The sequence below is a fragment of the Symphodus melops genome (genome assembly GCF_947650265.1).
Source record: "Symphodus melops genome assembly, chromosome: 4".
NCBI lineage: Eukaryota > Metazoa > Chordata > Actinopteri > Labriformes > Labridae > Symphodus > Symphodus melops.
In genome coordinates, this window is record NC_136694.1 from 8,810,006 (window position 1) to 8,835,878 (window position 25,873).

At 37.9% G+C, this 25,873-nt stretch overlaps 1 protein-coding gene across 4 annotated transcripts in view; it reads left to right on the plus strand.

The window, feature by feature from the left end:
* Nucleotides 1-1,134: 1,134 nt before the first annotated feature.
* Nucleotides 1,135-25,873, plus strand: part of foxp1b (forkhead box P1b) — a 39,757-nt gene continuing 15,018 nt past the window's right edge. For 2 of the 4 annotated variants that reach the window (XM_079340489.1, XM_079340492.1), the window contains exons 1-7: nt 1,625-1,709; nt 8,250-8,387; nt 8,603-8,698; nt 11,338-11,482; nt 17,037-17,226; nt 20,490-20,597; nt 25,665-25,752. In XM_079340489.1, the coding sequence (XP_079196615.1) occupies nt 8,268-8,387; nt 8,603-8,698; nt 11,338-11,482; nt 17,037-17,226; nt 20,490-20,597; nt 25,665-25,752 (747 nt within the window). In that variant the 5' untranslated portion in view covers nt 1,625-1,709; nt 8,250-8,267. Of the gene's footprint in view, nt 1,489-1,624; nt 1,710-8,249; nt 8,388-8,602; nt 8,699-11,337; nt 11,483-17,036; nt 17,227-20,489; nt 20,598-25,664; nt 25,753-25,873 lie in introns of those variants that run through there. The other 2 variants (XM_079340490.1, XM_079340491.1) reach the window with 2 other exon arrangements.

Below are 25,873 nucleotides of genomic sequence, written 5' to 3' on the forward strand. Positions count from 1 at the left end.
TGCGTGCATGCAGCAATAAGTGCATGCTTGCATGTCAGTATCTTTTTGTGTGAGCTGTCTTGACGATGTCAGATAGAAAAAAAGTGTCCTTTTGTTCCTCTTAATTATTCACTATGATATTGGAATTGTCACTTTGACACTTGAGGTGTCCAAGTCAATAATTTATATAGGTCAGGCCAGCTTAGCAGAACTCATTGTTAGTAATTAGAGAGCAGTGGCTTGTTATGCAGACACTTTGTTTATTTTATCAGTGTGTTTGCGGACTGGAAAGTATCCTATGAACATTCCTTCATCCTTTGCCAAGGGTTTATAGCTGTTGATATGAGCGCTGTCTTAGAGCTCTGTTATTCAGCTCTGTGTTTATTGTTATGATAATTAACAAAGGGAGGTGGTAATCTGGCATTCATGCTTTACCTTTAGTTAAGTGAATTGCACAAGTTAGTGAGCCAGATTAAATTGCTTTAAATTGTTCGGATTAACAACTCATTCCATTTATGTGTTTTTATGTTTTTAAAAAAGACCCATATTTCTGTTTTTTTTTTTTGGATGAATAATAAAAACTTAATTTTGGTCAGTTACATGATCAGACCTAATTCTGCCTTTTCCCTTCCTGGATGAGTTCAGAAGAATCTCCAGTAGGTGGCAGAGTCCTGTTTTCAATTCGTTTCTTCTAAGTGCATATGGATGATAAAGACTGAGATGATATTATGACAGCTAATTGCTCTCATTGGGATGGAGTTTGATGGGTGGCCTGAAAGCTTGTGTAATGTTTCCTATTAATGAGAGTGGTCTTTGCAAGTCTCACTGGTAATAGAAGAATAACCTTTAAATAAATGTGCTTTTGTTAATATTTTGAACTAGTACACACAAACTTGTCTTAAACAATCATGTAAATAGTTGAAGATTTAATCCAAAAAATTTACCTGGAGATAAACAGATTTAGCCAAACTTTTCCCCAAAAAATTTCAACTCTAAAATATAGACCTGTGTAAATGTCTCAATTTTGGAATTCTACAGAAAGGAAGAGTCTAATTGTTAATGTGCATTTCCATGTGCATTTTTTATTTTCAGATTGGGAAATGACTTGTCTTTTTTCCTGCACATTCCAGCAAGCATAACAATAACGGAGCTGATAGATGGGCCAGTTTTTCTTTCTGTCTACTAGCTTTGTTTACTTATCTGTTTTTTAATTAAAGGGCCTCTTTTCTTTCATCTCCCATTGTTTCAATACCATGGCCGGAGTCCCAGAAGGGGTCAAAGGGTTAACAGCCGTCAACTGTGTCCTTTTTTTAAAAGGGGCCCACTAACAAAGGCACGGGTTCACCTGCAGCACAGCCGCTACTCCCTATTGTGTGGCCCCATTTGAATTGATTATGTTTAGAGAGCTGGTTGTGATTGGTGGAGAAGGGCGTGGTTGATTGGATAGTTTTGTATCTTGTCAGCCAGGGAGCAACCATCCGCGTGCAAACTGTCTGTATCCTGAGGAAGGTTGGAGACTTCACAACACAACAGCACTAGTTCTCAGCCTCCCTGCCTGTGTGCCTCTATCTCTCCCGACCTCTCACTCACTTACTCACAGACTGTCTCTCTCTCTTTCTCTCGCTCTGTCTCTCTCTCTTCCCCTCTCCGCTCAGCTCTTCGCTCTGCTTCACTCCACACCGCGTGGCCCAGCACTCTGTTTACCCTGCCAGCTAAATGGAGTTTGTCAGGTTTGTCAATATGATTGATTTCTGTGATTTTGCCAGCTTTCTTGTTTCAAAAAAACTTGACAATTTAATTTGACATGGGTAAAAAGACTAAAGAAAGCTTGTCTGTTTTTCGGTCATGTACTTTAGATTTGTATATGAATGTGCATAATGAAATAGGACTGTTTGCCTCGTTTTTGTTTTAGTGCTGTTATTGGTTTTGAGCACTTTAACACTTGTGTTCAAGGATATTCCTTTTTGCCAGCTTGTTTGTCAGTTACAGTGTTCTATACCTAACAATTTAAAATAATTCTCGACTGTCATTTTCAACTGTTTGTTTAGTTTTGTTTACTTTTGTGTCAGTGAGCTAACCAGTCAAGCAGGATCTGAACTGTAGTGTGTAGTTTGGATTAATGAAAGTTGCAGGAAAAACATGTCATGTTTGTCTTACAGAGTTATTTCTCAGAATATTTTTTTTATTATTGTTTAAAAAAACAAAAACAAACAATACTTACAGGGTGAGGCATTTCGATGTTACACTTTTTCTATATTACACATTGTTGTTTTTTTGTAATGATTTATTTTGTTAATTGTTAGTGGGGTTTTTTTTATCTCGTGGAAATAAATGCTGGTCAGACTTTTCCTGCTCCTTAGGCTGTGGGCTGGTCTTATCCTTACTCACCTCATGGTGTGTCAGTAAATTAAGACAGGCTGGCACAGCTCTATACTTTTAGCCATAACCTTACAATCATGTTAGAGATTGACAAACAAATATCATCACACATCTGCCTGAAAATTTAGTGAGCATTTTCTGTGCACTTGTTTATTTTTTCTAGTTGACACAAAGAGTTTTTATTTAGAACTTGGTTACTTTTACTTTTTCTTCTGCAGTAGACTGATGTATTGAATTATTTTTTTCAAAAATGTTTTCCAGTTAAGCAATGCGACCTTAAAAATACTTACATGGTCACTCTGTTAAAGTTTTTCTGTAGCTTCTGGATTTCCCATTTTTCTGAAGTATTTTTTTGGGACATGTTTTAAGAACTTGCATTAGAGCTTAGAAAGTGAGTTCCTGAAAAATAAATAGAGATGTGGGAAGTAGTGTGGAGAAAATTAGACTGTTGAGGAGGAGAAAGAGGAAGCCTGAACAGGGCGGTGTGCACAGTAATGCTGTGCAGCTGTGCCGAGATTCACAGTTTGGGATAGCTGGAGTGCGAGCTGATTGGGTTGACAGTTTATAATCAAAGTTGATTTATTGTTCATTAGTAGTGCATTAGCCCTTTCAGGCAGGAATATTATTTGTGCAGTGGCCTGTCAAGGCAAAGGGCTGACAGCACCCGTCATTTCTAAACCATGACATAGGCAACCAAATATTAGCTGTGTACCGAGAGAGGGGGAAACAAGGGGTGCAGCTCAAGCTTCACCCTCGGTGGGATATCCTTTACAGGGAAAGTCTTTACTTACTGAAGTAGGCAGGAAAACAGAGAGAGAAAACCTTTGTTGTTATTCCATGGCTTTACAGACTGATATGTTTTTTCTTTAAAAACGCTTTCTTTCTTTTTTAAAGGGGTATTACAATGTTGCATTAGTGTGTCTCAGTTTCAGATAGGGATATTAACTCTAAACTTGACATGTGTTTCCAAGGCTTTGGATGGTTGCATAATGATGAGATTACACGGTGTGGTGTTTTATGGCAGTAGGTCTTTTTCATCACTCATTTTCCCCCCCCTGACTTAAATGTCTGTAGGACAAGATGACATTGATATTTTACTCATTGGGAATATTGTTGGATCGTTTGTATTTTGTGTGGACAAATACAATTTTATTATTTTTTTGTTTATGCTTTAGACATACTGAAGAGATTAATTTTTTCTTAATGATTTTTATAATAACCTTTTTACTTTATGGAATGCACATTACTTGGCAACTTTAAAATTGTCTAGGATATAATTTAAAGCCCCCTCATCTGCGGTAATGGAACAAGGATTAGCTTTGCGTTGCTGGTGTGCAGAAAATAGGAACAATCTGCATGACGATTTGTCAGCCATTGTCTTTTGACTTTAGTTTTATTTAAAGGGGTTTTAGTGGCTGTGATCTAAATTAAATCTTATATGATTAAAATAATTGATCTGGATAACATGCTTTGTAGTTTACAACATAGTTCACAGATATGCAGTTCTCTGAACAATGAACCTAAGGTATAAGGAATCTTAAAAGATGTTACTGTGGTATGGGGGATAGTGGTTGTCACTTTGATTTTAGTAAGGTAAGGTTTCCAAATATGAAACCCTTAATGATGTCACATAGAAAAATCCAACTGTGTCTTTAAACGTAAAAAAGAGGGGCAGGACATTGAATTTACCATCATAATGTTCTAATTAACTTCCAAAATATTCTGACAAGGAAATGTTATTTATAAAAGTTTTATTCTTTCTATTCCATAATATACTAATGTCATCATACAATAGAGAGACAATAGTTGGTCCGTGTGATTTTAGCTGAATTTTTTGTTACACAATAAACTCACAATTATATAGCTGAAATACAAATAGTACATTAGAATTGCCAGACAAAACTTGGGGGTGACACAAGGGATGGTGTGTGTGTTTGATTGCTGAAGGGGAGGGGGGTCAGCAGTGGTTGCCCGGAGTGGTGGATGCCTCCAGTGTGGGAATCAGCGTTTAACTTGCAGCTCAGCTGTTATTGTTGGGGTGAGAGCTCACTCGCTTCAGCGTGCAGTTTGTTTGCTTAAACTAGACTCTAGGAAAGCTCTGGCAAATCTTGTTTGCAGTTGAAAAGTTAATTAAAATACAATCTTGACTTTTGTTTTTGCACATGTTGCAAATAAGCCCTACCAATCACCCCATAATCAACTTAGAATATACTGTATGTGTACAGTAAATGGTGGTATAACATGGCTGTGGCAGTCTGTTCATCTGTTAATATTTTTATATCTTTGTTTTTAAACTTAATTGTGGATGTTAAGAAGTGAATTATAGAGGCCATAAGAAAGGGCTCTCAGTCATGAAATTTTGTCTAGTTTTAGGTTACAGAAGAACATTTATTTTGTAAACAAAATAAATCTTTTCATTTTGGATTAAGCATTATAATAGTAATAATAATTAATATTATTATTTTATTATAGAGAATAATTAGTCAGTTTAATTTTGATAGGTTTAATACTGTAGAATTCTCCTAGAAAGAGATAATAGTCAGAATAGGAAGTCATTTTCTTACACAACTTCAGTCCAAGGTAAAACAACAACTTCAAACAGACTACAGTCTGTAATTTCTTGAGGGCTTGTTATGTCTTCCTCACTTTTCCCTTCCATTTGATGCCCATACAACACAGGATATCCACTGGAACTTATTTTCTTTTTCTGTCCTTTTTCTTTCAGTGAAGCTTCACCTATACAGCCAATAAAACGTTTCATCTCGTCCAAGTAATATTCACCTCCAAGTCCCTCATTCTACCTTCCTTATCAACTGAGGGTACATTGCAGATTTCCTCATCCCTACTCTTTTTCGACAGGCTTTGACCTCTGACTTCTGGTAGAAGGAGGTGTTTAGGTAGAATCTTCTTTCACTCATAATCAGTGACTACATGTTGCTTGAGGACATATGGATTAGTCTTATTACCTCCTGAGGATAGTGTATCATTAAAGGTATCACAGAAGAATGCTTTCTGTTGGGGTCTTTTTTGTTTGTTTGTTTGTTTGATGTAATACATAGAGGCAGTACAGACATGTTTTATTTCTAGGAAATATTTTTGTTTTTGAATAAATGAATTTTGCGAACGGTTTTAAAATGGACACTTCCTAAAAGTAAGAGTGTATATACATTATATTTAAATATTCAATAGATTTACTCCATGTTTTTTTTAACTTGCATAAAGGTATTTTCCCACTTTCAACAAAGATATGGTTAGCTCTCAAATGCAGTTAATTATTTACTCAACATGTTCACGTATGTGTGTGTGTGTGTGTGTGTGTGTGTATGGCCAGCAGGCCTATGCTGGTATTGCCTCTAGATGCTGTAGCTGTGTGAGAATGTTCAAGGTTAGAATGCTCATGTATACAGGAGGCACCTAGAGAACACCACACTTTTGTGAAATTCATAAACGTGAACTATTTTTGGCATCCTCAAACTTTCACCTTTTATACCCTCATCATGTATAGAAGATTACAGCTGGGTCAGCGAATGTTTATTAGCTCAGTTCATGTCTTTCTTTAGACTCTCTTTGGATGGTGATACATTTTTGTGGATCGTGATAAGGGACTGCACCATATGGGAGCACTTTAAATGGTGACAGGTGGCCTGTATATGCTGTAAATGGGGCATGATCTAGCAGCCAGGTTAATATTTTTCAGTAAAAGTGCTACCCCAGGCTTTCCCCTCAATAGGAACCAGTCTGAGGTAGATATTCCCTCCTTCAAGACAGGATTAAATGGCATTAGTTGCATTGATCAATAGGTTAAGAGGCAAACAATTCCTCTTGCTGCTAATGACCTCAGTAGTAATGGAGTATGGGGTAATAAAATGGAGGTCTGTAATAGCGTCTTGCTAGGGCTCTGTACAGAGGAAGCTGTTCTAGCAGTAGTGACTGTGAGTCAGACATTCCTGGCAAGAAGAATTGTTATCCTGATGAGCAGGAGAAAGGATTAAAGGCGGTTGCATTGATGGAAATCTGTGTAATTTGTGTGATGGAATTGACAGCTTTCGAGAGCTTTATAAGTGTGTAAAATCTGTTTACTTGTTGTTGACTCTCCTTGTTTTCCACATCAAACTGTGTATGATCTGGCAAAAACATCTATAAAATAAAAAAAGACCACATTTTGAATTTGAAAACAGTTGCAAGATATGGCAGAAAGCATTGAAAAAAGGGGCCCTATTTCTAACCCAGTGATCAAGGGGATACATTTTATGTTTGGAGAGGAAATATATGACACACAGCATTTGCATGTCATGCAGGAAATGGCTGCATAGTTGACCTTCAAATATGTTATAAAAATGTGCATTGCCCAGAAATAAAGGAGTTCTGTGTGACTGTAAAATCTGAACATGAAAGGCTATGCAAATGAGATGACAAGTGGTGCAAAATCAAAATGTTCTTAGTGTTGTAACCTAATTCTATTTACCTAACATATATATTATAAATAGTATATGTATGTAGAATGATATTGCAGTTTTCTCCATACACTACGATACTAATGTTGGAAATAAGAAATGCCTTGTGTGTGTTAGTTCTGGGTGGAGCTGAACCTTTGTCATTCTCTCAGTGGTTGATATACATTGTTGTACAGCAGCTCAGTAAATTACCCTGAGAGCATCAAAGCTGTTCTTTCTTGACATCACTGCCCTTTCCTCTGTATTTGCAGTACAGGCTGTTCATTATGGCTGCACTTTGTTTTCGTTTTATGCTACATTAAGGAGAATAACTAAGGTGATGCGCATATGGGGTGTGTGACATGAAGCCCCTTTTACTAACAGAGGAGATTTAAAAAAAGAAAATTAGATTCAGAAAAGCATGAAAAATTCAAAGGGTTGTCATTAGATATACGGCGGCCACACAATTTGGGTAACCTTGGTGATGACGGACTGTCACCAGTTATGCATGTTCTTGTAGCTGCTGATTGGCTCTTGAGAGAGAGTTACAAAAATGTGTCACACCTTAATTCACAAGTTCTTGTGTAAAGGTGCATACCCGAAAGAATCGGCAGACAGGTTAACTACAAAAAAAATGAAGACACACTCAGTCTTCTTTGCAGCCAGAGAAATCAAGGCACCCTGGCTGTTGTGGGTGCTATTCGGTGTCATATCAAATCACTTGATTTGAGTCAAGCACTCACACTTTCTATTTGGAGAAAGATTTTGAGGCCTGACTGTTATACACTGTAGCTCCTCCCCCAGGCATGAAAGCAGATCACATTTGATCTTGCCTCGAAAAAAATAATCTCATGACATAGTGTGCGAATAGCGTTAACACATCGTTTTTTAAGGAAATCTTTCATGTCCGCACTTTATAAAGAAACCTCCGCCATTGTGTGAATGCGTTTAAATTGGTAGGTGTGACCTGCGGTGTGTAATAGTGCTTTGAGTAATTAGAGGACCAATAAAGCGTTAAACAAGCTATTTATTTTTTTACCGTTTGTCTTAACAGTGAGGAGTTGAAATGTTATCTGTCTCTCTCTATCTATGTCAGTCTGTGTCAACTGTACATATCTAAATATAGATACGTAAATATATATATATATCGAGAGATATAAATAACGTGTTTGTAAGTGATTTAGATGATATGATTAAAGTCAGAAATTAATGCATGTGTTATTATTGCACTCGTCGCATGGTATTTTGTCTCTTTAGATGCCTTTTACTTCAAAGATGTCAGTTTTTTCTTTTACCTTTAGCTAATTTAATGTACTTTGTGATCTATAACAAGTCATTTTTTTCCAAGTAACCTTCATGCTCCTATTTTTTAAATAAATGGATATAGATGATGGCTTACATTTTCATACGTGCACTTCTTCAGTTGACTTTTATCTGCTTCTTTGTCTGTCTTTGCAGATTCCAGTGTCAGTGGCTATGATGACACCTCAAGTTATAACTCCACAACAGATGCAGCAGATACTTCAGCAGCAAGTCCTGAGCCCTCAGCAGCTCCAGGTTCTTCTCCAGCAGCAACAAGCCCTCATGTTACAGCAGGTAATGTAAAAGGAAATCATTTTATCAGACAAGCCATCACATGATTGAAATTAAAATGGGGAATGTTTCCGGTTGATTAAATTAAAGTGCTTAAAAGAGAAATAATATTTTAGCGGCTCTCTTTTCTTACCCTCAAGTCTGAAAGACAACATTCTTTACCACTGCTTGGTAATATGACTGATACACTTACACTTGCCTTCCTATCTCTCCTGCAGCAGCAACTCCAAGAGTTCTACAAGAAGCAGCAAGAACAGCTCCACCTCCAGCTTCTACAACAACAGCAGCATGCAGGCAGCAAGCCTAGTAAAGAGGTAAGATGACATCACCTCCACTGCTTACCATTAGCAAACCCATTGGCCAGACAGAGTATGGAGGTCATATGGTACCATCTCTTCACCTCAACTGCTTCCGGACTTTGATTAAAATAGAGGGAGAGGGGGAGAATCATGTGCACTAATGTCAGATAAATGGTAATAATTGAATGCTGCTTAGCTAAGATAACAGTGTCTGTTATTCTCTAATCATCCCCTTTAAAGCAGCATTTTTTTAAGGCCATCTCCTTAATTTTTTTATGTTACGTTTGTTTTTTTAGAATAATAATACAAGTTTAAAAATTTATTATTTAACAAAGCGATGCCTATTTATGTTAGATTTGTTTTGGACATAAAGGAGAAAAAGCATGAACACAAAACATAAATCTTACAGGCTTTACTCAACGTGGAAATGGCAGGTGAAGAAAAGCCATGTAATCGTAACATGAATGCAGAAGTAAATCCTTTATTTTCTGTGTTATTATTTTGATTTTCTTCTTCTCCATCTTTCTTAATGTCTCTCTGTAACTCCTTCTATTCACTTGGAGCACTCATAATGGGTGTGAATGATTGGAGGATACAGGGATCACTGTGGACAAAGCAAACTATTATTGTACGGTCAGAAGAAGTTCAAAGAATATCTGGGAATTTCTACTCTTGTCCCTATTGACTTCCCTGTTTGATGATATAAGGAAGCTTAGAACATTAAGACTAGTTTTAAATGCTGACACGCACACAAACTTCAAAGTCGTTGCTCCCTAATTAATGAACTGCGGGCTTCAGTTTGGACAAGTTGTAGCCTGATTCTCCCATAAATCAACATGACAGCTGAGCTTGTCGGCTTCAGATAGAGCCTGTCACAGAGTCGTATCTGATGTAAACACTAGATGAGCAAAGAAGAAAAGAGGGGGGAGGTGATGGGGCGCAACAAGGAGTTGCAATTGATCAATTGAATTAGGCATGAGAAAAAAAAAATTGAAGCATATTATGTATGATCACAGGAATGCAACCTCGAGAGGCTCTACCCCTTTGCCGATGTTTTCTTTCTCTCTGCATTGCTCCCTCTTTATTCAGTCACATTTCTAGCAGTCATCAAAAGACAGAACACGAATTATGCGGTGACTCCCCTGTGGCTGCCAGACAATAACCCCCTGTTGTTGCTTTGTGCCTCTTTTATTGTAAAGGCATCAAAATTTAGTTTCTCAAAGATCTTTAACTTTATATTTGAACCTTGACAATAAAGGCCTGCCAGTGCCGCTCTTTATCATTTGTCTGCAACTGTGTTTTTCACTCCCTCATGCCACTTGAAGTTAACCTCTTATTTGGACTATTGGTATGAAGGTTTTTAATCAGTCTTCATGCTGGGAGCATAACAGCTGTCATCTGCTGGAGCGAGAAAAAAAAAACAGGAAAAAGCCAGAAAGGGAAATTTATGAGTAATGCTTATTTCACTATTTATTTAGCATATCTGATTGAAGACATTGGTCCTTGTGATTGTTTTGCATTCAACTGTTGTGAAACCACACCCAGTTGCACAATTATCTTTGGGCTTGTGGTGGAAAGCAAAACAGAAAACCAGTTTCAACCTTTTTAACGCTGATAACAGGGTTAAAAAAAACAACTTATTTATATACACAAGGACATCACAGGCCACCTGCATCTCAAACTTTACTAAAATATGTGAAGGAATTTGGTTACTCAAAAGTTTACCTGAGTCAACAGGCTGGCTATGTTTAATGTAATGTTATAGACCACTGTGTCCCACAAATTCTTTTTCTGATCTGGTGGCTGAGGTGAATGTCATTATGAAAAAAGTGTTTCCCTCATTTGGAATTTAGGATAATTTAATTCTGTCTTATTCTGGTCGTAACGGTTTTCTTCTTTCAACTGTCTTTTCTACACTCGTATCACTTTTTGTGTCCGAGCAATGTTACCACATTTCAACAACCCAATATTCACCTAAACTAGATCTGTTAAGAGACTCTAACGTTTTATCAATTATGTCTTGATGAAATAGCCTGAGGTTAAATAAACAGCCATCTCTTAGTCAATCAGCAGCATGCTGTTGAACAAAGCTTGCTGCACAACTTAGGTAAGGGTATATCCTTAAGCTCTGCACTGTGCATGGGAAAGTTGTTACGTTTACAGGGGTGGTAATAAAACACTTTGATTTTGTCACACGTTGTTTGCTTAATTATGAATGGCTGTAATTAAATTTGTGTGCTTCTTATTGTGAATGATTTACTATGTTGTTTCTTTGTCATTTGTCTCTCGACTCATTAGTTAAGAGATTGAGAGATTTACTGTGTACTCAACCTCTCCTCAGTGGGCCGAGACTTATCCACGATACTGTAGGAGCAACATTTCAAGATTTTTTTTGTTTACTCTCAAAAAGATCAAGTACCTTTTTCAACCAACAAAATTGTTCTTTAGTCCTAATTTTACAACATTAACACCGTTAAGACAAAATCATTAACCATTTTTTTTCTTTAGAAGCATACATTAACAGAATGATGTACAAACCAGAAACTTAGGTTTGCATATTTGCATTGACTCTTATTCCTATACATAAAGTTTTTTGATAGTGTGCCTCTCTATCTTGATTGTGTATATTCATGTGTGTGTGCCATCATCGGCAGGTGTCAGCACAGCAGTTGGCCTTCCAGCAGCAACTCCTGCAGGTCCAGCAGGTTCAACAGCAGCATCTGCTTAACCTTCAGAGGCAAGGGCTGCTTACAATCCAACCTGGACAGACTGGCCTACCAGTGCACTCGCTCACTCAGGGTCAGTACCTTACATTACTGCACTTTACTGAAATAACAGCCGACAACATGTGTCACATCTGTCCATCAGCCGACAACTTAACCCGATGCAATTTGACAAGAATGTCTGGGGTTAATGCATCAACTCTTTTCCTTCTAATCTACTCATACTAGTCATTGGATTTGTTTAATTTGGTGATGTAAGATTTCTTCGCGAAACATTGCGTAGAAGGAAAGTTTGCCATTAATATCTACATTTAGAAAATTAAGTTTTCATGTTTGATCATTTTAATCAACTCACAGGCTACCTTTAAGATGCTTTGCTCTTTCAATATCTTATAGTTTTGGGAGAAATATCACACAAATTTTTTTTCTTGTTTAGTTATTTTCTAGCTACAACTTTCTTTTTTCGTTTTATTTGTATTCATCTGAACATTTTGACATCCAGTTTATGCATTTCTATATTCAGAGAGATTTGATCTGCTACTGCTCTGCAACAATACCTGTGGAAATTGTCCTGGTGAAAGTGAATAATTCTCTTCTTAAATAACCACATACTGTAATCCTACTGTGAATCCCAACTCAACCTTGCTCAGTGTAATAGTGTATTGCATTTAGTGTGGCTTTTCATGTTGTCTATCACTGTCTTAGACTTTGGGAGTCGAATATTGCTGTTAAAAAATAGTGATACAGATTGTTATCCATGCTTTGTTCTTGAACTTTTTATCCAGCGGCTGTGAATGACCCCTTGATTGCAATCTCCTTGATCTTGGGGAAAGACAGACTCTATTGTCTAAACTATCAGTAAAGGTAGTTATTGATTTCGAAGTGTCTAAAACTTGGAAGAGTCAATGCCCCTTTTTAGGGCCGGGAAGTTAAATTTTTTTGTTTTTATTTCTTAATGACCTTTAAAGAAGTGGCAGCATTGTAGCAACGGCATCATCAAAGTGGTTATGGAATATGACATTTACTATTCATCCACAGCTAAGACAAACAGCTCTGTAATAACAAGATAAGGGCAATAAAAATGAGAGAGCTAGGGGGAGAACTGCTTGTAGACAAACACAGTCTGTACAGTGGTATTATTGTTTGGACTGGGTATGGAATCACTCGTCTACTTGCATGAGCTCAGGCGTGGACCATTGCTGTGTTGTGAGTGTGCTTGAGTTGCTCTATGTCAGATGTCTGGCAAACATACACACGCCCTTTGAGTAAAGCATTTTAAGTTGGTATTACTAGGAACTGTAGTCATGATGGATTTAACAACAGCCTCAGAACATCCTGTTTCCACCTGTGTCCTGTGTCATCTTCCTGTAAGGCGTCTCGCCTGATCAATAAAAGGCATTCTGTTTTCAATATTTAAATTTTTTTTACTGCAAATGTTAATCTATTCAACTGTGGTTTAAATGATGAAATGGATTCACACAGAACAGGATCAGAGTCCATGCATTATGCCGCATGTGTATTGTTAGGCAATGTTTATTCAACAATTAAGTGAACAAAACAATAAAAGCCTCATACAAGTCATCACAATTTCAAATGTTATCCCAGACACAATGAATGGAAACTTCAAATAGAAAGTATTTTAGTTTATTTTATTTTTTTTCTGATTGAGTTTTGCAAATAGATTCTCTTTACAGCAATGAACTGAAATGAGTTGTGCTTAAATCTATACTTTTTTTGTCAGTATTAACATCAGAATAAGCAACCGCATTTTCCCATGTGTTATGAGCAAGTTCGTTATAACTAGTTGGACTCTGTTAGCGTGTCTTTGGAACACATGGAATGCCAGCCCTGACAGCTTATACAACACTTAGGTTAGTGCTCGAGGCCCCCAGTTTTTCTTCCTTTTTCTAAACATTTTTCAGCTTGACTGTTTGAAGCTATTGATGACCTTTCTTTTTTCCACATCGTTAAACTCTTTCATGCATCAGCAGGCCAGGCCTAAGGTGCTTAGATCTTATCTGCAATATTCAGCTTGCAGTTAGAACTGCATTGTTGTTGATTGGTTGATGCCCTATTTGCTTCAAGTGCTTAACGATTAAACTTGAGAAGGGTAAATTGGCATGATGATTTTTTTTCATTTTTATTTCAAAATGTAGATTTTATTTTAAAGACTCCTAAGGCCAAACAAACAGTTTTTGTTCACTTATCAGTCAGTTAAGATGTGCAACCTGTTATGTTTGTAGTCCTCATTATGTAGTTTGTACCTTCATTTTGCATCATTGCTTTGCTTTGTTACAAAACTGGCTCAGACAGATTTTCTGTAATTTTTACTGGGGAAAAAAAGAACGGACTGGTGGATTACATTTGAATTAGTATCAAACATTTTAATATATCTGATTTAGTATACTCTTGTAGATTGCAGTTTAAGTTTTTCCCCCATACCCCAATAAGCCTTTTCTCGTTAAACTTGTGTGCGTGTGTAAATGTATCTTGCTGCCAAATATATGCACCTGTGAGCATGTGCTCTGTCTTGTTTCCCCATTGTTTAGAAATTGCTTTAAGTCCTGTCCAGAATGAGCACTCATCCTCTAAAGTTTGTCTGAAAGAAGGGAGTTTTTGTGGCTGAACAACAACATTTAAGCTGCAAGGAGGAACTACAGTAGGGCGACAGTAACAAGAAACATTTGGTAGTGTTATGAAAGCAAAGAATGTTGTAAACCATGACTTGCTCACAGAAAAGCAGAACATTAGAGATAGGGGTGGGTAATGTGGAACCTGTCAGTGATTGACAAAACAAGCAATTAGTTACTGGAAATAGTTCATTCAGCATTGGGAGAGGACATATTCTAGGCCTAAGGGGTGCATATCAGAAGGACAGTGGTCACAGCAACATAAACAGGGGTGCAGTAAAAGTCCCAGTGTGACAGAACAATAAACTAATAGCCATGTCACTTTCCTCCCCATGGCACCAACTGTGTGTGAGAAGTAACAGCTCAGTTTAAAGAGCCTGGAGCACTGGGGGCCATTTTTTATTTGGAGGATGATGGCCTGCAACTGATGTCATTATAAACCCTAAATCAACTTTCTGCTTGCTTGAACATGGTCACCTGGGTACAGAGGGACAAGGACATGAAAAGGTTGAAGAGCTCGGCCTGTCTTGGTGCCAAAGCTACCTGCAGAGGTAAAATTAAGTTGGGAGGCTGGTGATCAATCAAGTGTCCCAACAACATACATTTTTTAGAGTGCTTGTCCATATGTCCCGTTCTTAATGAGTGGAAAAGTTGTGTTGAAAAATGGAAAGACAAAAGATAAACCAATCCAGCATTTAAGGGATGGACAAACTGGGGACCTTGGAAAGAGGATTCTCAGATATGTCATTGTATGTCCTACAGTATAAAGTGGCGAGTAAGTCAATGCATTGTGTCCAAACACAAAAACAATACCCCCTGAGACATTTCTGTAATGATATTTATTTTTCATTTACTCTACTGGAAATGTTGTGCCATTTCTATTGTTGAGTTTGAAGAGGTTGGCTAAAATAGAAGAAGTAGGAAAAGGAAAAGAACAGAGAGCAATAAAACTAAGGACTTCTGAAAGAAAGAAACAGTCTTGTCCCACTCCGTTACCTCTCTCATCAGACCGATCTTTCCTCTGCAGCTATATCAGAGTAAACAGTGGTGTTGGGGTCACCAGGACTGCTGGGTAATTGAGCCAGAGTGGGCTGCCCTGTCAAGCCCATCGGCTAAAAATACATCGCCCACTGTCACCGTGCACCAAGTGGGGGAAAATGATTGTTCCCGCTGTCGGAGCACAGGACACTCGAATCACCAGTGACCTTCTGATTCTAAACTACAAAGCTATCACAGAAAAGAAAACAAAAAAACACTTGTTCATAAACTATCAAAACAACAATATATACTTTGATAAGACAACTGGAAATCAGCAAGCAGTGGATCTTAGCATAGTGGAATATACAGTATATTAGGAATATTCAGACTTACATGGATGTTCTCTTTAATTGGGGCACATCAAGGCAGAACACAGGCAAAAAGAATAGAGCAATGCTGTTGAAATATTCTAATGAGGAAAAGACACTCCTTGGAACGTGCAAAGGTTATTGATTTGTCCTGCAATCATTTCCTGCTCTTTGATATGCAAACTATCTGGTGTGAATTTACAGCAATCCTATCAGACTCATTTCACAGTTCTTAGCCCCTGCGACTCTCTGGAGTCCTCTGCCTCATTAGGCCAATGTCCTCCATTACCAGCATAATTAAAATCTTTAGTAGCTTATCAAATTAAAAATATTTTTGCTGATCGTCTTGAGATCTTCACCTCATAGTTATTTTCCCCAACAGGAGTAAATGAAGACTAAGCATTTTATACACAATGTATTACAATTTGGTGCTTGAAAGGAGCACTTCTGATATCTATTAAGCTTGCAATGAGAAAAAGGAAGGGGGCAGCCGGAGAGTAAAACCTCAAGAAGATAAGCATGTGATCGTCATTTAATTTGCCAGTCCCATGTTTGATAGTGGATTCATTTATTTGTAATGTAAAATTAGAGGTCTTCACAACATATCAACAGGATTTGTATTGCCACATACACAATGCTTTAAATAAGTGGATTATTTCAGCACATATTTGAAGACCCATTAAAATAAAAAAATAAATACAAGCTATTACATATGTATGCCATTAAAATCATGGCAACCAGATGCAATACTTTTTCTTTTACTAAAAATATAGGAGGTGAAATTTTGTACCCATAAGGTTTTATCTTATTTAACATAACCATTATCCTAATATATGTGTCAAATGACAGCAGCTTTTACGGCACAGTAACAAAAACACTGGAGGTTCGACGCAAATATGTTTTGTTCCATCAAAGGCTCTCTTCTTTCAGACATATAGTGGGATCTACAAACAGATTCTGACCCTGGTTGTCATGAATGCCGTCAGTCATAGGCAGTAAATAAATACTATGCTTTCTAGCACACAGACATGTCTTCTGTCTTGAAGGGATTCTTTTTGAAAGGATTGTGTGATCCGTAGTGTACTTGACTTGTTAATGAGGTTTAATTCGTTTGTGTCAAATTGAGGTGTTGCAGAGCTTTAAGTATGTTGCACATTAATGTGCTTTTGGGAATATAACCCCAGGGTTCTGTTCCTCAAGGAGGCAGGGTTTGGATGTTTTCTTGTGCTGCTATTGAATTTTTTTTTTTGTTGTGGTGTATGTTCTGCACATCTCTGTTGTTTAAGGAAAATGTTAGGGATTATTTGGATTTCATGCCTTGTCTGGATGTTAATTATATACCTTTTAGCATGAAATTTGTGTGAATGCCAGGGATTTATTCACACACACACACACACACACACACACACACACACACACACACACACACACACACACACACACACACTTAAGATCACAGAATAGAAATGGGTGGGAGAGTGTAAGGTGGAAGGAGGGGGGAGCTGGGCAGGAGCTTTCTGCACAATACCCTGTAGTGGAATGTTTTCTAATTAATACTTGGCTTTGTTTACAGATGCTTTGATTTAATTAAGTGTTGAAGAAGAGACTTTGATTAGCTGCTAATTGATTTAATTATCCAATTTGTTTGTCACAGGCATGATTCCAGCAGAGCTGCAGCAACTGTGGAAGGAGGTGACAAATGCTTATGTGAAGGAGGAGCACAACAACAGCAGCAACAATGGCCACCGGGGCCTTGACCTGTCATCCCCGGTCCCGCCAAAGAACACACAACTCAACCAGCATGTCTCCACAAATGGGCAGTACATGAGTCACAAAAGAGAAGGGTGAGTTTTTCCCTCTGTAGGGACCTATTTTTTTTGCTCCTATAATTTGCATTTGTCTGCATCTTTTGAATGCCCTTATTATGAGAATATAGGTCAGCAAGGACACCTGCTTAGGAAAGCACTGTTTCTGTGTAATTTGCAGTCTACAACTATTAAAAAAATTAGAAAACCAGTCTTAAAACTGACAAACGCAAACAACACAATTTTTTGCTCAGATTTTACCCGGAAATTCTCTTGCAAGACCCCTAGTATTATTTTCGCAGCAAGTCCAATGGGCTGATGTGAGAAAGCCGCAGGATATTCTTCAGATAATTCACCTTGAGCCAATAGGAGGGGTGACATTTCTATACTATGACACAACTACTACTATCTCACTAATTAAACTGCTGCAAGATGTTTTCTGTTAGTCAGTATGTTGTTGTCCTCTCTTTTGTTGATGTTTACATTGTGTTGGACAACACATAACATTGATATAAATGCAAATATTGTTATTAAAGGTCGGTGTGTAGCAGACTCTGTTGCGTCCGTTTCTACCACATTGGTTTTTTAAGTCACATCTTATCTCAGGAGTAATTCGGAACTGAAGAACTCTTACTTATATATTGGGATCTTTTGGCATGCAGTATCTACAAAAACAAACTAAACAAAAAAAAAAAAAAAAAAAAGTAAAACAGCATTCTCACACATGGCTTGTTTACTTACACAGGAGTCTAATCTTTGAACTGAGAAGCCTCCAGGCATCATTGGCTCACAGCCTAACATCTGCATTGTGTGTTCCAGACAACCTTTAATTGTCATTATAAAAGCAAAGCAGAATATATTTTTTTGATAAAAATATTTATCACAGTAAACCAACAGACCCTTTGAGGTTAGGGTTGTTGAGAGGCTTTAAGTAACTTTAAATCCTCCGTTATATCAAAGAAGCAAACAAGGTGTGTATTGATGGCAGGAATGGTAAAATCCCTTGTCTCCTGAGGGCACCATGAAACATTGGAGAAGACATAATGCAAGAGGTGGCCTTTCCTTTGCCTCGTGCTGGCTGACAGAGATTAAAAAAATATGTCAACAGCACTTTAGCACAAGCTTATGTGAAGAAGGCAGTCTAGCTTTAAATGTTCTTACAGTATCACAAATCTGTCACAAAATCAAGCAGTTTCTTGTCATCCAGCCCTACTGCTCCTTGAAATTGAGGATTACCTTCTCCCAGATTTCACTGTGTAATAACTAAGACAAGATAAATTATGTAAAGTGTACACAAACGTTTCTTTTTATGTACTTATATATATTCATACAACCAATTATCTTTATGTTACATTCCAGAACATTAAATCCTGAAACCATCAAGAGCATCATTCCTCTTTTTGATGATGCTGACTCAATTCCAATCAGACTATGGGAGAAAAAATAAATATCCTTCAGTAAAATTATTCCAAGCAAGGCTCTGAAAAAAGACGGTTATAATCCAGGGATTTGAATAATCAGGTTGAAGATAATGGATTGGGCCAGTCGTGTTGTTAATAGAGAGCATCCACTCACCCTCCTGGTGCTGAACTTAATGAACTTTTAATTGATGCTGTTTTGCAAGTCCTTTTGTCATGAACCAGAAACAAGCCTCTGTGCTGATGGGCCTGTTTTCCCGACTGGCTTCAGATTGGTTTACAGAAGACCCTAAGTACCATGTAGTTAGTTTCATGTGTCATATAAAATCTACCCAGTCACAACGACGCCTGCAACTAAAACCTTAAGTGCATCCACAGGAATCACTCACCGGCTTTGCACTTCCGTCTTAAGGAAGGAGGAGAAATTCAATCACTGCTGGCTTGACACAAGAAGACAAGGCATGTAGTTCTGATTTAACTTGTCTCAAAGAACACTCTGGCAAGTAGGCTGAATAATCTGTTTGAGCAACATCCCTGATGTGACCAGAGCCTGAGTGCCTCACATTGTTTACCCATGTTGTTTTACAGCACAAGATCTGCATAGAAAGATGTACACCCCTGTAAAGGAGGTCATCTTTATTAAATGGTAGCTTAATTGAATGAAATGTGTCTGATCTGTGTCTGACACAATTCCCAATAAAGCTCTGCATCAGTGCTGTAAAGGGAAGCATCCTCAAAAAGTGGCCCACTTAGCCTCCCAACAATAGTCAGTAACCACAGCTCTGAGACTGCTATACAGCGATTGTTTAAGAAGACGAATAATGTGAATGAAGGGGAGAGTATGGATGGAGGATTTCTTTTAAAGGTATATTAACTCCTACAGGGAGGGACATGGATGTGACTGGATTCTCTCTGCTCACACACACTGCAAGAGCTCTTTGATCAGACTTTTTTTTCCAAGACAACAACAATATTGCATATCTGTTATAAAGCTTTTTAACTTGAAAACCAGGGTTGTCTGCTACTGTCCACACATTGTTGTTAAAAATGATTATTCTGTAATTCCACAATTTATTACTTTTATCAAAAAAGATGATCTTGATTGAAAATAAATAAGTAAACTCCCAACCACATTCAGTCCACATGACACAACTAGAGTTTAGCTGCAATAGATGTCCCTATCCCTCTCAGTGTCTGAGATAGTTGGGCTCAATCTGTATCAATGTTGTGCTCGCAAACAACCACAAGCACAGGTGGTAGCAATATAGGCCAGTCCCCTAGGCTCTTGTTGCTGCAAGTCGTGTGCCTTGTTTTGTGCGTGTGTCCATATGGCTGCCTGTCTTACTGTCTTTGCAGACACCGTCTTGCACTGGCCTCCTTCCCCTGTCACTGATTGTGGTACCACACCTTACCATATGGAAAATGTTGTCTTCTGTATTTTGAGGGATGTTGCGGCTTTTGAGACTGATGCTGTTTTCAAGCTGTTTTCTGCCAATTGATGTGTGCTTGTCCGCCTCTGGTGACATGGGATTGGCCAGTATAGATATTTTTTACCAGATTGGGATGTTTACAGTTTTTGCATATTGGGGAAAGTCCCTGATACTCCTGGGGGTTCCAGGTTGCTGTAAACCCTCCGCCAGGTGGACTCTGAGACATAATGAATCAGTCAGCACAAAAAGGCCTACAGATTTAGATTAAATCAATGTTTTCATGTGGAAACATCATACAGTAACAACAGGAAAGCCCGAATTATACATCAACATTTCTGTCTTCTTTGATATCTTTTTATATTTGTTTGACAAGGAAATGAGGTGGAGTTAGTGTTCTGAAAAAACTCTTCAATATGCTGAATAATCCTTATCCTTCTGTGAATTTCCCTTTTAGATCCACTCTAGAAGAGCTGTCCCCCCACTGTCACCCTCTCTATGGTCATGGTGTTTGCAAGTGGCCTGGATGTGAGGCTGTGTTTGACGATTTCCACTCATTTCTCAAGTAAGTATGAGTTATAGTCAAAGGTGTCTTTCTATCATAGTTTGCTTGTTCTCTTGTTGGGTCAATTACACATTTTGTAACTCCCTTTGACTCGGGCACTACAGGTGCAGTTGTTATTTCTGAGAGTGGATGCCTGGGTTGGCCCTTCCTTGACATGGGTACTGTGGAGGGGTCTCCTTCTGAGAACGGCATGGACCTCTAATTCCTGTGATAAGTGCAGTTCCTATAGTGACAGGGGCTATTTTTCCCAAACAAACAATGCTAGGATGTTTATCTGCTACAGCCTGTGCTTAGGGTGCTCTGCATGTTTGCCCTTGTCAGTAGGAAGGGGGATTGTTGTGTGTATCTGACTTTTTCTCAGCGTTTTATTTGCCTTTCTCCGTTGGTTCTTTTTACCATGTAACTGTACTGTTAGAGCCAACATTGCATCAAACTTCCCCCTCTTTGACCATGTGCCTCTTTCTGACACAGACTGCTGGTTTAGACTGTGAATGCCTTTAGCAATCTAGGTAATCCAGCACATAACAGTGCCATAGTTACAGGGAGGATAAAAGCATTTCCAAATGTGTGGCAGCTAATCAGTGACTCACTGTAACCTGGGATTAGTTATACTTCAAACCAGATATGACATAATTCTATTTTACTAAAACAAGCAGAAGATAATGTTTCATCTCATATGACTAAGAGAAAGTTGCTTCTTACCAACACCTCAGATGCAGCTGACATTTTTTTTTTCCTGTCTTGTCAAGATTTGTATTTTCCTAATGGTTTACTGAAACAACTTTGGCCTCACTTAAATAACAGTTACTCTGGATTTCATGCTTGTAAAGATGAGATTTTTGTAGGTATCACAAAAGGTAATTACCGTAAATTCCGGACTATAAGCCGCTACTTTTTTCTCACACTTCGAGCACTGCGGCTTCTACTCCGGTGCGGCCAATGCATGGATTTTTCTTGGGGGACAATGAGCTTCTGCCGCAAAAACATTTGACTTCGTCACGTCGGATCTTAATATCAGTCATTTTGCGCTTCATGCACGCACCCTCATGATGGAAAACACACGGAGAAATACATATGATGCAGCTTTCAAGTTAAAGGCGATCGACCTGGCTGCCAAAGAAGCTAACAGAGCTGCTGCACGTTAAGATGACACTGACAGCGACAACAGAGACTGAGGAAGTGAGTAATGAAGTCATTCTGAGGCAGTGAATGGATGGACTTTTTCTTGTGAAATATATTACGGTCATCTTTTTCATCAGCCGTGTTACAGACACCGTCGGCTAGGCTTCGTATTGTAACAGTTCATGTTGTAAAGTCAGTAGTTGATAATGTGTTCATAATTCCGATTATGTGGAGAGTCAGTGAATGCACCAGCGAGAACGTGTTGAGTGGCTGTATGAGAGAACGCTGGGGGAGAGAGTTGGATTGTTACGGCAAGTTATGTGTTGCTCTCCGCTGTAAACGGCGTGGTCACGGCCGACAGTGATCGGGTTATTAAAAGTTATTATTTGAACGCTCTCGTCGTCCTTTAACGTCCGTACGGACGCTACAGTATTTGCGGATGTTACCGGTAGCCTACGTCTGTGTAAATAGCTCTTGTTATAGCGTGGACACCTGCGGCTTATAATCAAGTGCGGCTTATATATGTACAAATACATTTATTTACTTATTTTTAGCCGGTGCGGCTTATATCCAGGTGCGCTCAATAGTCCGGAATTTACGGTATGTATTTTTTGTATTTAACAAAAATCCATTTTCATTAAATACTCGCACCAAATTACACAAACAAACCCTTAGACACAAAGACACATATTACAACTTTAGTGTACACTTTGCTAACTTGTACTGTATGTCTGTCTGTCTCATTCCAACATTTGCCTCACCCCTTGCTTATAGAAAAGAAGAGAAGAAATTCTGAGCCCAGTTTAGTGCTCCCTCCAAAAGACTCCTAAGTGCACTGTGCTATGTTTTTACCAGTGTTTTATCATGGCAACATCTTGTTTACTTAGTTGTCTGCTCAAACTGCTTGGAGCATGTTAAAAAAAACATCAGGGGATAGTCTGCACAAAGCTGCCATTGTTTAACAGCAGGCGAGAGTGCATGCAGCTCAACAAGGTGTTAACTATCAAACCCTTCAGCACTTCAACGTGAAACTAAGCAACTGATCCTTTAGGCCTCCCAAAAAAGCCAAAGATAAAACAAAGACTATTCTAGGCATTATATATCAGTTACCAAAGTTGACATTTTGTAAGAAGTAATGAACTCTAAGGTTAAGAAGTATGTTTGTGTTTCTGTGGGCGTAAGTGCATGCTTTTGTGCTTGTTCGTATGAAGTCAGCAAAACTCAATGTGTTATGTACTAGAGGAAAGAGAAGTGAGGACAACCAGATTTCAGCTATTTATCTTTTAAAGAAAACATTCCATTCCATAATGCACTATCAAATGCCTGTTCTTGTTTTTGGGTTCAGCATACATAAGTGCTGCGCTGGGTGTACACTGGAGCATGAAGTTTGTTTAATAGGGTTAAGACTATCCTCTTAATGTCCAGTCAGAGGTCAGAGCCTGTTAACAATACAGCAACTTCTCATGCAGCACTTTGTCTGTCATGTGCAAAACAAAGAAGAGGACCAAAGTGAAGATAACAAAACTAAAGACAGCATTGAATGAAAAGATTAAAGGATAAAGAAAAAAAAAGTTCAAACTCAAAGTCCATCCAAGTCCAAAAAGATATCCAACAAGAGAAAAACAGAGCCACGGGAAAAATGGACACAGGGAAACTCAAGAGACTAATTAAACACAGGTGTGACAGACAGGTGAAACTAATTTAAAAAAAGAAAAGAGAGAAAACATTGAAGACTAAACCTGGAAATAATACAATAAAAATACACAACGGGGAAACAAGCAACACCAAGGCAAAAATGATGCAAAAAAACAAACAAACAAAAAAAACTATAAAGGAATCTAAGCACTGAAATGATAAAAACTTAACATGAACAAATCATGACAGTGTCTGCCTCGACCATTTTTATGTATCTCTCATGCCTGATTGTTGATTCTTTAGCATTGTTTTGTGTATTATTCAGAGTTGGACTACTGCACATTACACAGCTGTCGGGAAAAAAAAATATGGCACCATATAATGATGGAAACTTTTTTTAAATTACTAAATTGTTTATTTTATTTTCTGCATACTTTATAGTTAAACACATGCATCTGTTTCCTTTATTAAATAAAAACTGAAAGGATTTCTTAATTTGAACTGCCAACAAGCAGTATGGATAATAAACCTTTTTATAGACAGACTTCTTCTGGCTTTAGTCTGTATAACTGGAATTTGTAGGAGAAAAAAATAGTCAGAAAATGTAAGTAAGGTGTTAAAAAGCCGACTGTTGCAAGAATGTCTGTTTAACTTGTTTTATTGTGGCAATTTACATCAGGGACTGTCATCCTGCCAGAGAGCTTTTAGAAGTGGCTTCATTTGAAGTCCAGAAAGTGACACATGCCAACGTTCATAGTCTCACTCGATGTCAATTCCCTGTATCCCCTGCTCCTGTGTCCAGACACTCCTCTCAAGGCTGCATTAGGGCCATTTGAATATTTCATTTCCTATTAATTATGCACAGTGACTCTCCATGTCATTAAAAAAAATAAAGTGGAATGTAACAAAGGATGAAAGAGGCAAGGCACACGTCTCCTATGAACATAGAAATTCCAAAGCTGCTCACGTAGGCCACCCTTCATTGAAAATTCTGTCTTTGTCAGTTAAATTAAAGTTGAAATGTCTTTACCTATTATTTTCACCATTGAAATTAAATAAGATGTCCTGAAATGTTTACCTGTTTCATTTTCTAACCTACTTAATTAAATTGGCATTTATTAAGCTCAAACAAATGGGAAGCCCAGAGAACTTTAATTCAATTTCAGCTATTGTGGTTATTGCTTACACTTTCCTAAACTACACCTTTTGATTTATTTTAAGCTTCAATAAATAACTTTAAGTTATGCCACTTTCATTCAAAGAAAAGAAACTATAATCCAAACACAGTGGGTAGACATTTAGGGGCAGATTGAAACTGGTCAGCTCAATGTTGAAAATAAAGAATAGCTTAACAGCAACGCTGACATTAGTAGCAGTTTCCTTCCCTACTCATGTGTCTGCTTTCTGAGAGTATGGTGTTGAATACTCTAAGGTGTTATGTGTACATAAAGAAATGGCATCAAATGTAATGGGCTATCTCGGTAGCAATGCCACGACTGCCGGTTGACTTTGGTCGTTTTTGTAATTTGCTCTAAATGACAAGAAGTGCATTTGAAAAGGCATGCATCTCTCTCCCGTCTCACTACGTGCACACAGACATGCCTTGCTACAGTGACCTACATGGTCACCGAAGATGTGATATAATTTATGATATATATAATATATTGGATCCATTAGCGAGCATAATGAAGTAGTGAAATGAAAGGGTATTTGTGAAATCAGTTCAAACATCCTGCTTGGATTATGATTAAATGATTAATGAAATGCCCCTGCATAAGCATTTTCAAACAGTAATTCATGTGGCTGCTGATAAAATTCCTCCAATCACATTTCCTTCACTGGTGAACCTTATCTCCACCATTTTTTATAAATCACAGAAAAAAGGCTGTCTGCAACAAAGTGAGCTACTTATTTAGATTAGTTATAAACGTACAGAAAAAGAGACCATCTTCCCTATATAAAATAATCAGGAATAATTATAGTCATAATTCAAGTTGGTGACAGATCTCATCTCTTTGTCCTCAGAGTACGCTCAGGCAAAAAAAAAATCAATTCTTTTAATTTTAATGGCAAAATTATCAGACAAACAAAACATATTGCATATCCAACAGAGCAATAAGAAGCTGGAATAAGTAGGAGCAACATTAAAGATTTGAAACTAAATATTTTCATCTCTCTACTTATCTGTAAGCTATAGTTTAATCAGAGCTGACTGTCATAAATCTTCAGGTTTCATTCTTCATTCAATGTTACCTTATGTTCTACGTGTATTGTATTTCACACATGATCTTTTATCTGCTTGTTTTCCAGGCATCTTAACAATGAGCATGCCCTGGATGACAGGAGCACGGCCCAGTGTCGGGTGCAAATGCAGGTTGTACAACAGCTGGAGTTGCAGGTATTGTTTCTGAGTTTGTTTTGGCAAAATATTTATGTCTGCTGAACCTCTCCCTGTCAGTATATTATCAGCCATGGGGTCACTCATCAAGAGGGAGTGATTTTACAATTGCAACATTTGA